General features: G+C 40.0%; 1 protein-coding gene across 1 annotated transcript in view; it reads left to right on the top strand.

Moving 5' to 3' along the window:
- LOC127358539 (pleckstrin homology domain-containing family A member 5-like) overlaps positions 1-13,367 on the top strand; it is a 223,648-nt gene that overhangs the window by 179,454 nt on the left and 30,827 nt on the right. Inside the window, 3 exon segments of the mRNA XM_051391668.1 lie at positions 6,860-7,146; positions 9,098-9,336; positions 11,912-11,995. Of these exon segments, the coding sequence (XP_051247628.1) occupies positions 6,860-7,146; positions 9,098-9,336; positions 11,912-11,995 (610 nt within the window).

Raw genomic sequence — 13,367 nt, forward strand, 5'->3', positions numbered from 1 at the left:
GCGTGACGGGCCGGGGGGTGGGGGTGTTCGGACGGGCCTGCCCCCACTGCTAAAAAAAATCCTAGAGGAAACACTGCCGTTTAAATTAATAGTGAACACTATTTATACCAGTTCCAGCAGTTATGGAGAAGCATCATAGTTCATTCTGAGTCATGTTTGTGACTGTAACGTAGTTCTATATATAGAGTGGTTTATTTGCTGCTGAGCTATATGTACATAGACATAATGAGAACCATGACTTTTCAGTATACCACAAAAAAGGCCACAAAAATCCATATCTTCAAACGAACAAAAGCTAGTTGTGTCAGAACACTAGAAGCTGTCCCGGCTTTACTTTCAGAAAAGATTGCTTTTGCATAGTGAGTGAGCAGTGGCTTTATTTTGTGGTAGCAGAAACATCTTGATGTATGTATGCATGTATATTATGTTCTCTTTTTGACCCAAACAAAAGATGCACTTCACGGCACAAATTCCAACCCTATACACACTCATTCATGCACAATATGCACTTTCTTTCATTACTACAATGTAAGGGCGACCTCTCATCCCGACAGGTCTGCTCCTCCTTTTTTCAGCCCTGCTATTCCATCTTTCCCCCCTCGCTCCCCGTGTATCCTCCTACATCCTTGCTCTGACCTTGCAGGCCGGGGGGAGCTGAAAGCTTTTTGTGTCGCCACAGATGTGTATCTCATTTGGGAGCGCCGGCGTTTAGCTGGCATTTAGCTGGCTGTACGAAAGGAATGCAGTGGAACAGGAGTGCAGAGCGCCAGCGCTCCGCTTGCTCTCAGCGCTTCCCTCTCCTTCTGCTACCATGAATAAGTCATGGAAATGAGAACGTAATGAGAGCAGAGCAAGCTGAGCGCTGCCGAGTTACATTTGTCATCTTTATCAGCACTCGGTACAGAGGAGGGATATAGAGGAACTTTGTTCTAGGACTGATTGTTATTGTTGTTAACACCGAGCCCTGCTTCTGCTAACAGCCATATTATTTTAAGTGAGCAGAGTATTGCATAGTACAGTTGTGATTGAACTGATAGCAGCCATGTGCAGCACTGTTAGTGTGTGAGCATATGTGTATGCATGTGTCTCTGTTCATATGCTCCCAGATGTGTCTTCATTTATTTTTCCTTTTTGTTTCCTTTAGGATCCTCTAAAACTTAAACGTACAATATGTAATTTCTGCCACTAGGGTCTCTTACATTAAAACAATAACAAAAGACAACGTTTGGTGACGTCATGAAGTAGCGTGGGATTATGGGAGTTGTCATTGCAGTCAGCTTCTCCTGGGAGTCCAGTTATCCACAGAGGTCTCCTCCTCTCCAAAACAAACAGACCCGCTGATTAAAACCACTAAACACACTGAATAAAGCAGTTCCACCTTAACAATCACTGCTTCTCCCACGCTGTTGGACAGACAAAGGACGTCCCGGAGGGGCTGCGAGCCGGGCTGCTGCTAACGGTAACTCAGCATGATATGGCCCCATTGACAAGCGACCGGTGAAACGCAGCGTTACCTAAATAAAATGAACATTGTTGGAAACATTTGGGATAAAGGAAGTACACAACTACATGTGCACTGCTTCGTTGACAGAGATTCTGAGACTAAAAGTCTGTAGAGGTTTTGTATCCAAATTAGTCATTAGTAATTCCTGTGAATTAATTTATAATGTTGCTAACTCCAATGTTCTCCTTTGCCAAGTGTTCCCACAGACTTGGAAAGCATTCAGGCTGTTTCATTATTTTGGTATCAGCAAGAAAATCTTGTTTTTAGTGTATTTAGCATAAAGAAAGACTTGGATAGGAAAAAGAAAATCAATAAACTCCCCTGGAGCACAGAAGTGATGTATTTTGCAGTGTTGATGTCCCCTTCAAAGGCCTGAATAAGAGCAATGTTCCCCTGTGGCCGACTGGGTTAAGATACAGTATGTTTTTCTCTCCAACTGGTTATTTAAGTTCTACAAGCAGTGATCAGGATATCAAGTTGAGTATGATGATATGTCTCTTTCCCCATTTTACTAAGCAAGCAATACTTTAAAGGGTTTAATAATTTGAGTACTGAATAAAGGGTTTCTCATATCACAAGCCTATAGTGAAAAGGGTCACATTTGTTTGTTCATGTGAGTGCATGCTAGTGTTTCTTTTGGCTAACGTACTGCTGCCAACCCATCTTCTAATATGTTCTCCCAGCTCAATGGTTCTTCCAAGCCAGAGAATCCACCAGAGCTCTCATGTACTGGCCAAGGTTCAAGTGCTTCCTCACCCCCTCGCAACTACAGCAGAGCTCCACGGACAGAACAGGGAGACCCCACTGCTATTGATGTTGATTCAGCAACATCAGCTTCACAGCCTGTACTGAAATTGTACCTAATATGGGTATTTATACAGGTTCCGCCCGCGTTTAATCGCTTTCTGCCATGGCTACAATACTCTTTATAGCAAGACGCATGTTTTTCTCTGCCCTGTGGAAAATCTGAGGCAACCAATGATTAAGATGTGTTTACAGAATGAGGTTTTGCCAATTGGAGAAGGACAGGAGATTTAACCTTTCGCTGTAAATATTTAATTATTATAATAAAAAACTGACATTCACTTAAAATTTAGGGTAGTCAAACATATTCACGTATTCACATTCACTGAATGCAAAGGTTAAATTAGATGTACAAAGCTTGTGATACTCAACCCATCCAGTTGACGAATGATGATCGGCAGCCAGAGTGACAAGGACCATAATATATCTCCCTGTGGACTTCTAAGGTCAAAGCCACAGTCATAGAGAATCCAGGTGTCCATTTTATGATTAGCTGCTAATGGCAGTAACGATAACGAGCTCCTCATTATTACTTCATGTTTCCAGGTCAAAGCAAAAGTGAAAGTGAAGCAGAGTTCTGCTAAAATAAGTAGTTTGATAATTAAAGCCAGTGGAGCACACCATACATGTCAAGGGACACACGTACAGATAATGAAGCTGGTTCCTATTCAGTACACCCTGATTAAAGGCATCGATTCACTGACTGCTGGATACCAGTGAGTGCAGCTGTTGTGTGAAGATGTGGAATGTATGTAGTGGAATAGATGCCTTCCGTCCTGGTTCTTATCCAGTATTCTTTACTGCATTTGGTAAACAAGAGTGTGTGCTGCATTTAAATGAGTGAGGCGTAAATATCAAGCAACACCCTAATCAGACCCACACGGTTAATATCAGCTGCTGTTTTTGTTATAGCTCTGATTGGTCCAAAGGAAGTAAATGTCTTTCTTGCATAAAACAGAGACATATTTTACGCTGAGCTCCTCTCCTGCTCCTATAGAGGGTTGGGGTCGGGTCTGGCCCCTGCAAGAGTCATGAGTCACTGAATGCTGTAAAGAATGATTAATTCATTTATTCAGTTGTTTGCACATTTATTAGCGTCTACAAAGTTCAGCTGATTCATGCTGCTGTCTTCCTGCATAACAAAAGTCAGTCCTCTGCTAATTTGTGGTGGTACTTTCTTACCTGACCTGTATAAGATCGCAGGAACGTGGTCTGTTCTATGGCTCTTACCGCTCAATGTCTAATTATTGGTTGCTTTATATTTTTGTGATTTAGGAACTAAATCTTAAGTTTTGTTTCTTCTGCTTTGTAATGCGAGTGCAATTCAAACAGATCAACACTGCCCATGACATCAGGGACTCCCACAACGCCTTATAAAAGATTTATGAAAAGGATTAACAGTAGAGGGTCGGATTAAAAACCTTGATGCATCCTGAAAACAATTGGAGATTATTTGAGCTTTTAATACATTTTTAAAGTTTAGTTCCAGTTTGTTTTTGTTGAGTAATTTTTCCCACTTCCCCTTGTGGCATTCTATTGCCCCATTTTCACCAATCAGTTCAGTTCAGGTCAGTTTGTTACACATAAGAAGGGTTGTTTTTACCTTTCCATTGACAAAAGTTGTGGATGGTACCAATAGAACCACTCTATTGCATCCATCCATTTTTTCGTTACCCAGAAACACTGCAGATCTGGCATTAAATGTATAGGCTACAGTGTCAGATAAGAATTGCTGCAGCCTCCCAAGACCAATACAAATATTTGTGTTGTTTCCTAACTGCTGGAAAAGTGTGGTTAGCCCTGAACCCCCTGTAATGACCTTGCCTTCATTTAACAGTATTGTCTGCAGTGGGAACGCAAAACAGATCTTGGGGGGGGGTTAGGTATGGGTTTCTGGGGCACATAACTAATTCAGTATTGTATTTATGAAGACGATGAAGAATACAATCATCAAGGCATTTTGCTTGGTTAATGGTGAGTCTGTAAGTGGGTAATGCATGAAGGTCTATTTACTCATCCCAACCTATCCTTTTAAAGCGATAGGTTGTGGTAGAGGCTTAATCTGCTGCTGCACACATCAAAGATTACAGTGGGTGGCAAGGTGATCAAGTGTTTTAATGTAATGTCTGGATGGAAGAGTTTGGGGTCAACAAGCATCTGTCATGCTGAAGTATCCTTGAGCTTATTCTGTGTCAGATTCAGGCATATAACTCTGCCTGAACTCCACGGTTAAGCTGCCTAACTGAAAAAAAGTATCCAATATGGATATTGGATTTTCCCTGGATATGACTGCAGTCCAGACAGGCCATTATTTGTGGAAACGTAATTGAACTTCCTTAGGTGAAGCAGCATATTTTCCACTGTTTAACAGTGAATATATTGTTTCTTCCTAATATCTTTCCTCCTCACTTTAACAGTCTTCCACTCAGTTTCATAGAATTTGGAAGGACCATACACATTTAATTTAATTTAATTTCAGTCTGTTGTGGCGCATTCAACAGAAGCTCCAACATGCAACACTTCCGAGTCAGGTGCAACCTTTCTTGATGTGGAAAGCTCCTAAATATCTTCTTCTCTTATATTGTCCAGGCTGTGATTGTTTGTCTTCCGATTTTTTCACAATAGCCGTGCTTCCATCAACAGATACTGATGTGTATTTTTAGGTATCGCAATTTTGCAAAAATGTTTTTACGCTGGCTTGAGGTGGTTTGCCTTTTTATAAATGACTTAATGCACTTAATGAGAAATGGCAATCCTTTATCCAAATAAGTTCTAACATCACAAACATTTAACTCACATGACTGATGAGTTGTCCACGATCGCTGAACACAGATCTGATGGAACCTTCCTCACGTTAATACATGAAACAGAAATGTCATATTTCCATCATGTTTTCTGCGTTGTTTTTACCGTTTGAGCTCCAACTGGCACTCTTCAATTATGTCATCTTGTTGAGCCCTCTTTTCCTGGTTTCACCTATTGCTTATCTCAATGAACCAATTAATCACATAATGGTAGTGGATCAAAACTAGCATACATTTGCATTTTATTTTGCCGAATCCTTATTAAATTTCGTTACAATTATTATATATTATATATATATATATATATTATATTTTTATGGAAACACACAGTTTGGGTATTTTTCCTGATCTTGAAAGTGGAAAGGTGGGAGGAGAGCCACAAACAAGTGGGAGGTTCATTCAGATGAAGCAGCTCAAAAAGAGTTGCTGCCAACCTGATGATTTTGGCAACAATCGCAAACAGAGTACTTGAAGCAAACGTCCAGCAATAATGCAGTAAAGCCTAAAACAAAAATTTACTAATTCAATTATGAATGAGTGATTCTTACAGTATCTGTTGTTCACTGCTGCTTTATACTGTATGAAAGCTTCTCCTTCAGTTCATTAAATACCTGCAGCCATCTGAGAGCAACGGGACACATATGTTGATCAATCTGGAGCCTCTGATTGGAAAACTGCCACATCATTATGCACGACTCTCCATTGTGTTTACTTTCATAAAATTTTGTGCAAATGACACCAGGCTGCAACAGGATAACCACACACACCTTTACACACACACAAACTGGTCAGTTATAACTCAGTATTCTGCATGTGTACATGAGAGACATGGGATTACCGGAGCCCATTAATCCTATGCATCACAGCTTGCTTACCAATTTTCAGCAGTTCATGATTATTCTCATAAACGATGGCGCAAATTCTGCTGCCATATTTTAAGATATGCCTTAACCATTGTGTAACAACTATTATGAAAGAGAGTTATGACTGAAATAGTGTCAGATGAATTCCGCCATGTAAACTGCTTCACCAAACATTCATCTATCCATCCTTATCTACACCCGCTTATCCTTTGAAGGGTCGCAGGGGGTTGGAGCCGATACCAGTTGACAATGTACGAGAGTCGGTGTACACCCTGGACACAAAGAGACCACTTCACACTCACATTCACATCTATGGCCAATTCAGAGTTGTGAATTAAAAGGCCCCAGCCAGCCAGCGTGTTAGTACCTGGAACCTTCTTGCTGTGAGGCGACAGTACTGATTATTGCACCACCATGACATTATGTAGCTACCAAATAGAAATATTTATGCCATTTTTAGACGGTATGATTTAGAAGATGGAGAAGTCGATTCTTTATTTGTTGAGTTGTTGTTCCCATGCTTCGCTGTAACTGACTCAGCTGTTTCAGAGTAATGAAATCACTAATGTGACTGACTGAAAGTGTATTTGTTAATCACTATCTATATTAATCTGATTTATATAATACAAGACTTACCTCTTTGCACTTGTTGTACTTGCATCTTTAAAATAGGGCCCTTGATGTGGTTTGGCAATCAAGACCCAGATATCAGAGCACAGCACAAACAAATTCCATTTAAAACTGCCTAAATTGTCTTTTTTGTCTGTCCTAGTAAAGTGATCACAGGATCCAGATCCAGATCAAACTAACCTCTGACCCTCCCTGTAATGGGGGAAAAGAAAGTGCATTAGCGTGTACAAATTTCTGTCCGTTTTCTCTCCTAGTGTTACGTCCTACCAGACCTTGCCCAGGAACATGCCCAGCCACCGTGCTCAGATTGTGCCCCGCTACCCAGAGGGCTACCGCACTCTGCCCCGCAACAGCATGATGAGGCCCGACAGCATCTGCAGTGTGGCGGGTTCTGTTTACGACCGAGCCCTCCGCCCCGCCTCCACCACCACCGTTACCACGGCGGAGAAGAGGAGGTCGATGAGGGACGACACCATGTGGCAGCTGTATGAGTGGCAGCAGAGGCAGGCCTTCTCCAGGCAAAGTCTGGCTCAGCCTACAGGTACAGATACCAGATATAATACTACTTCCTGTCCTATGGTAAGAGCAATGACCGGGTAGTTTAGAGTTTTAGCTCAGAAAGCTACCCTTAGTTAAGTTATCCAATTAGTGCTAGTTAGGTGGCCTTGTTATTCTGTTGAGGTCGGGTCACAGCAGTCTCTGGGCTCCCGGAACTGGCTTGGGGAGTAATGGATTACATATGATGGAGTTATGTAATCAGGATACCAAAAAAGGTAACTAATACATGACAGTTACAGAAAAGAGAAATGTAATCAGATTAGAGTTTTGCTGGATTATTAGTAGGAATTAAATTTTAAAATAAATTTTAAAATAAAGAACGATGTACTACCACGCACATGTGCACACATTACAACACCCCTCTGGTCTCAAGTGAAACTCTAGCTAATCTTACAGTCACCAGTGTATTATTATGGCCTCTAGTCCATTATTTTTAGTTTCTCCCTTTCTCTTCAATGCAGAAAAGGGGTTTACATGCTTCTGCCTGAATTTACTTCCTGAAAATAAAGTATTTCTTTAAAAATAAGATGCTAAAAATTTTGGTTTGAATTTGTATTTTTTTGCTATCTCAGGACACTTTACAAACAGAGCAGGTCTAGACTTTACCATTTTCTTTTGTATGGTTGCATTGCTCTGTTCTGTCTTATTGACATTTCTTTTCTTTTGTCTTTATTTGCATATTTGGTGATCCAAGTAACAGAAAGTAATCAGGTTACATTACTTTAATATTGCGATACTTGGATTAGATTAATAACAACATTTTTCAACATGTAATTAGTAACTGTATTGGATTATATTTTAGAAGTAACCCTTCCAACTCTGACCCTGAACACCCTAAAACACCTGAAAACATCTAGATCCAGGGCTTAGCCCTGTAAAAAAGAATTAGAAAACTGGCAGCCCAAAAAGCATTTCCCCCCTAGACCACCATTATAAAAGAGACTTCTGTGAAACAGTCAATAGAACCTCTCTAACTGTAAACAAGGTCAATTATTGCTTTTTGTGTGTGAATTTTCAAACCATGAATGTTTCATTTTTATAACACATGCCCAAAGCAAACAAAAGCTATTTTTCTGTGTTGCATCATGTACGAGTAGGAAGAGAGAGAGACACACTAATATAACCTGTTCACATCATAGTGTTAGTTTAACTTAGTGTATGTGCAACCATTTTTCAACAAGGTAAACTTAGGTTTAACAAGGTACACAAATAAAGAATTACAGCCAGCGCAGTTAAATACATTCTTCTTTCTAATGGAAATGTCCATTTCTATTTCAGTACATTCAGTAAAGCACAAATCTTTTTCAGGACAGGTTTTATTTTCTCATCCATGTGCTAAAACACTACGTCTGTCTCTCATGTGACTTTACAATATGTTTATGTATTTCATACACTTGATGTTATCAGGGCACATCTTTTCACATTCCTGTGTAGTGAGTACTCAAATCTGAAGTTAAATATTTTTCATAAAAAAATCACAGAAAACAGATTCCACCAAGCTGCATCTCTCTATTCGATTTCTCTATTTTGAGATGTTCCTCCTCCAGGTACAGTTGTTGTTTGTTCTCATAAGACAAAGGATACATTTTCCTAATATGGTCTTGCAGTTCTGTTTGTACAGTTACCTTTCATGTCCCTAATATTTAGTTTGTTCAGTATATGTTGCTTTTGCAGGATGACCATTACTTGTATTAGTGTCTTGCAAATAATGTCAGCCCAATAAGTGTTATTAGGCATGTTTTTAGGCAGGCTAAGTGTTCCATAATAATGTCTTATGTCATCATTAACAAACAAAAAAAAATCTAATTTCTTAAAATGGACGATCTTTTGAAACATATCTCCAATTTCATGACCATCACAAACAATGGTTAAGTAAGGAGAACTTCTGACTCCACTGTGACTTCCCTCTGTTCTCTTGTTGTTTGTGCTTTCAGCTGTGGGTCATTACGGCACCCTGCCCAGTACAAAGACCATGGGCAACATCTCTGAACACACCATGGCGCACTCCATCCCCACCTCGCCGTCTCACGGCTCCCTGGCTCTCTACAGCACCTTCTCCCCTCCTCGCCAGCAGGTGGCTCACAACCCCAACAGCTCCCACTCTGAGGTCTCCTCACCCGTCTTCAGGGGGGACGTGACACTGGACCATCGGCACAAGGCACACCTAGCAAAGGTAGATTTAGAGACTCAATAATTATACACTTCTATTATAAAGCACATTTCAAAAATGACAATACAATGAAGAATGCAAAAAAAGGGAACATTACATTTATTATGAACCAATACAATGTTTCAATAACCAAAACCTCGGTTTTGTCCTTATTTAACTGGAGGAAATCTTGATAATGATCTTTAAAATCACTAATTTATGAAATGCACGATTGTGGACAGGGCTCAGATCATCAGAAAAAGCCTAAATGTAGAGTTGTGTGTCATCTGCATAACAATGGAGAGAGGTGCCATGTTTGCAGATTATAGAACCTAAAAGGTTGAGATAGACAGGAAAGGGAGTGAGGTGACATGCAGCAAAGGGCCGCAGGTTGAATCAAACCTGAGCCGCGCACTAAACACTTAGCAGTCATCCATGTGATTTTACAATGGTTTGCTATTATTGTGAAACAGGGGCAAACGGAAGTGAAGCCTTTGAATTATGGTAATTTAACACAGTAAATACAGGTGCAATGTGTCTGTTGGACAGCATTCAATTCTGTTTGGTAAAAATTCAACTGAAATGCTCTGCAAGATGGAACGTCATCAAGATCTAGGGGCTTGAATTAGAACATGTATAAATATAAAGCTTAAGCATGCAGCATCTCTAAAGTCTTGTACTTATAATGAAGTCTGACTCGAGGTATGCTGGAAAACAAGCATACTTCCTGAGATGAAGTGCTCTTTTAAATATCAGTTCATCCCTTCAATCATAAAGCTTGAATGTGGATAGAAAATAGCTGGAAATCACTATCTCTTTCCAGTCCTGCCATTTATCTTTCCATCCAGAGGACGAAAATTAGACAGAAAGCAGCTCTCTACTAAGAAATACTCTCTAATGTGCTTGGCATCCCATCCTCCATCAACTAAGGAAGTCCTTGTCAGATATGGAAACAGTCCTAGATCTGAAGAGTCCACAGATGTTCCTTATTTCCCCAAGAGAGTCGGGCAGGATGCAGAGTCGAGTTTGCAGTCAGCGGATGATTCTCACTTCTTCTTTCACAAGTCTAAAGCCCTGGTCCATTCCCCATCCCCGAGCTCTGAGGGGATGGGGTACAAACACCCTAGATCAAGTTTGTACTCTTGACTAGACAGTAATACACCAGGCAGCACACGTTCTGCTTTGCATTCACTGTCGGAGATAGGAGGAAGCCACTAAGTGCTTTAGTGTTTTATATTAGGGTTGTCATGATTGAATGAATATTGACGATAATACTACTGATAATACTGTGTTAATAATACATGTAAATCATGCTTTCAAAATCGAAATTTGAAATGCTTCAATGCTACCTGATGTCTGCCTTTTATTTTGACAGAAAAGCTTCCACAAATATCTGTTAAGTGACCAGTTTTGTAGGCCTTAGTTATGCAGTTATGATATTATGTTATGATATTCATAAGAATCAGCAGCACACAGTTGTGATGCTTATATTCAGTTTATGATTAGAGTAATGTGCTCTGATTGCAGGGATACAAATATGTGTATATTTATTGTTAAAAAGAGGTAATTTATATGTGTTTACTAGCTTATGTGAAAAAATACATTTGCTTGGTTTGTTTTCTGGTAGTGTATGGGTCGCAACTGAATGACCATGGCTAAGTGTGGGTCCCGAGGTGAGGCCAGTTAAGAACCACTGGTGTAAATAATCCAGAGCCTCTAAAATAATTTCAGTTTCCCTTCATTATCTCTTCGAAATAGTAGGTGGTGGTATTACACTTTAACTGTGGTTGACCCTGTTTATTCTCCGAAGACACAAAATACAAAAGTTAAGGATGAATTTGACTGATGTCATTTTTATTTTTTACATTTTCATTAATAGATATTGTAAAAATATTCAATTAATGAATCCATAAATTAAGGCTGAGGCCATGAAGCAGTTGTCTGCTAAATTAAGAGAGATGATTTTTTTCTTTTTGTCTTTTTTAGTTTAACAATGTTCTGCTTGAATACAATCCATTCCTTTTAGCCCAATGTAGCGTCCGAATTTAATTACAATGACATTAATTGAGTCCAGTCATTGTTCTGTGTTTGCTAACAAAGAAAGCAGATGTTGGCAAATAGATAGCAGGATGAAGCAATGACTGAATGTCTCCTATTGTTATCCTCTCATTTTAATAATGTTCCTCTTGGTTACATCAGTGATTGAATTCAGTTAAAGGGCAATACAAATGCTTCAGCTTGCATACACTAATTAACTACAAATTGTGTATATGTTACATTACTGACAGTCTCTTCTTACCATGATGCAGGATTAACTTAATATAAAGTCAATGCAAAGAGACAAGTGGATGCCCTGAAAATTCACTCAAATTGAGGCGTCCATAAAGTGAGTTCATAATCAAACAGCACCAAAAACATAACCTCATTCGTGGAGGAAATAATGGATGGTGTCAGTACATCTGACAAAAAGGTTGGAAACTAGTCCTTTAAGTCATTCCAAAAGAATTTAGCTGAATCAAGACCACCTGATCTTAAATCAGTGAAACTGAGATGTGCCTTCGGCATAAAGTCATTTCACTCTCGTCCTTCTGTCCCACAGTATGGCTACCCACCTGACCGACGATCCATAGCAGTCGGTGTCCCTCCTCAGACCATCACCCCACAGTCCTTGCAAGGCAAGACGGTAAGTGTTACAGTGCGCTCCCTCGCCTCCCATACACTCCATACTATGAAATTCAACTTCCTGCCCACGGCTTTCAGTTAACTCTTACAAAGAACAGAATTTTGAGAGCATTTACATAAATAAAAAAGCCTCATCACTGACATTCACCCACATTGACACACTCACTGACACACGTCTGTCTCAGTGATGTTTTGTTCTCAGCAACCTCTTATTGCTGTTTTTTCCACTTGTCTCAGCGGGACCAGTGTAATTATTGACAATGCCATTGTCCCTTAATGACAGTGCAAACACACAATGCGGCAGCACAAGTGAAATTGTCTTTGCTCTCAAATTGAAGCAGCGACAATCAAGAGCGAGGACTGATATTTCTGTTTGAAGCAAGCTGTGAATAATATTGTGATTGTTTGACTGCAGTCGAGTGCCTCGGCAGCTTGATGAGAGAAATGTGTCCAGTAATTTTCCACACAGCGTTTGCGCTGCGCTGTTTTGTCACTGTGGACGCGTTCCTTTATTTCACTGTGTCGCAACTGATGATATGCTGAGTGTGTGTGACTGTGGGTTAGTGTGGGTGAGTGTGTGTGACTGTGGGTGAGACCTGCATGTGCGCGTGTTTGTGTGCACCAGTCCATCCATAAATCTGTAATTGAAATCACTCGGCTGCTCTATATCCTCATCAAGTAGTTTTGTTTTAAACTGATGATAAAATTGAAGCTAGATGGTGGTAACACAACGATATGTTGACCCAGATTGCTGACATGTAATAAATCAAGCAGCTCGCAGACAGTGGCCGGTAGCAAAGTCACAAGGTCAATGAAAGGCTGCCACATTTTCAGGAACACTTCCTCCCTGGTTGACATGTTATATTGAATTTTCTCCAGGTGCAGTATATTTCCTAGATCACTTAGCCTCATGTCAAATGTAGGAACCTTTTTAGATTTGAATGATTGTAGCTGAAGCCTTCTGGGTAATGCTAGTGCAGACAGGGAAGTGGTCTGGGGTCTGAGTCCTATACCTGGTTCAACTAGTTATCAGAGCTACAGTAAAACACTTGTCAGTCTTGCAAAAGAGAGATCTCAATGAAAATTCCTGAATAAATAACACTTACCTAACTAACTAACTAACTAACTAAAAAGAAGAATGTGAGACTGGGAGCAGTTGAACAGAAGCAACATAGTCATCAGCGCTCATCAGACTGAGAATGTTGTTGTCCAAGTGTTGGTTTAAATGCTTCATCATATAATACAGGGTTAAAATAGCTTTTACTGGACAGTTAATCAACTGTGGAATAGTTCCTTTCCTCTTGAAAGTCATCAGAGTCACCTTCATCATGTTTCATTTAACCAATGGACGGGTGGTGTTGTTGATGTTGTCA

This window comes from Dicentrarchus labrax, unplaced genomic scaffold (assembly GCF_905237075.1).
Source record: "Dicentrarchus labrax unplaced genomic scaffold, dlabrax2021, whole genome shotgun sequence".
NCBI classification, from domain to species: domain Eukaryota; kingdom Metazoa; phylum Chordata; class Actinopteri; family Moronidae; genus Dicentrarchus; species Dicentrarchus labrax.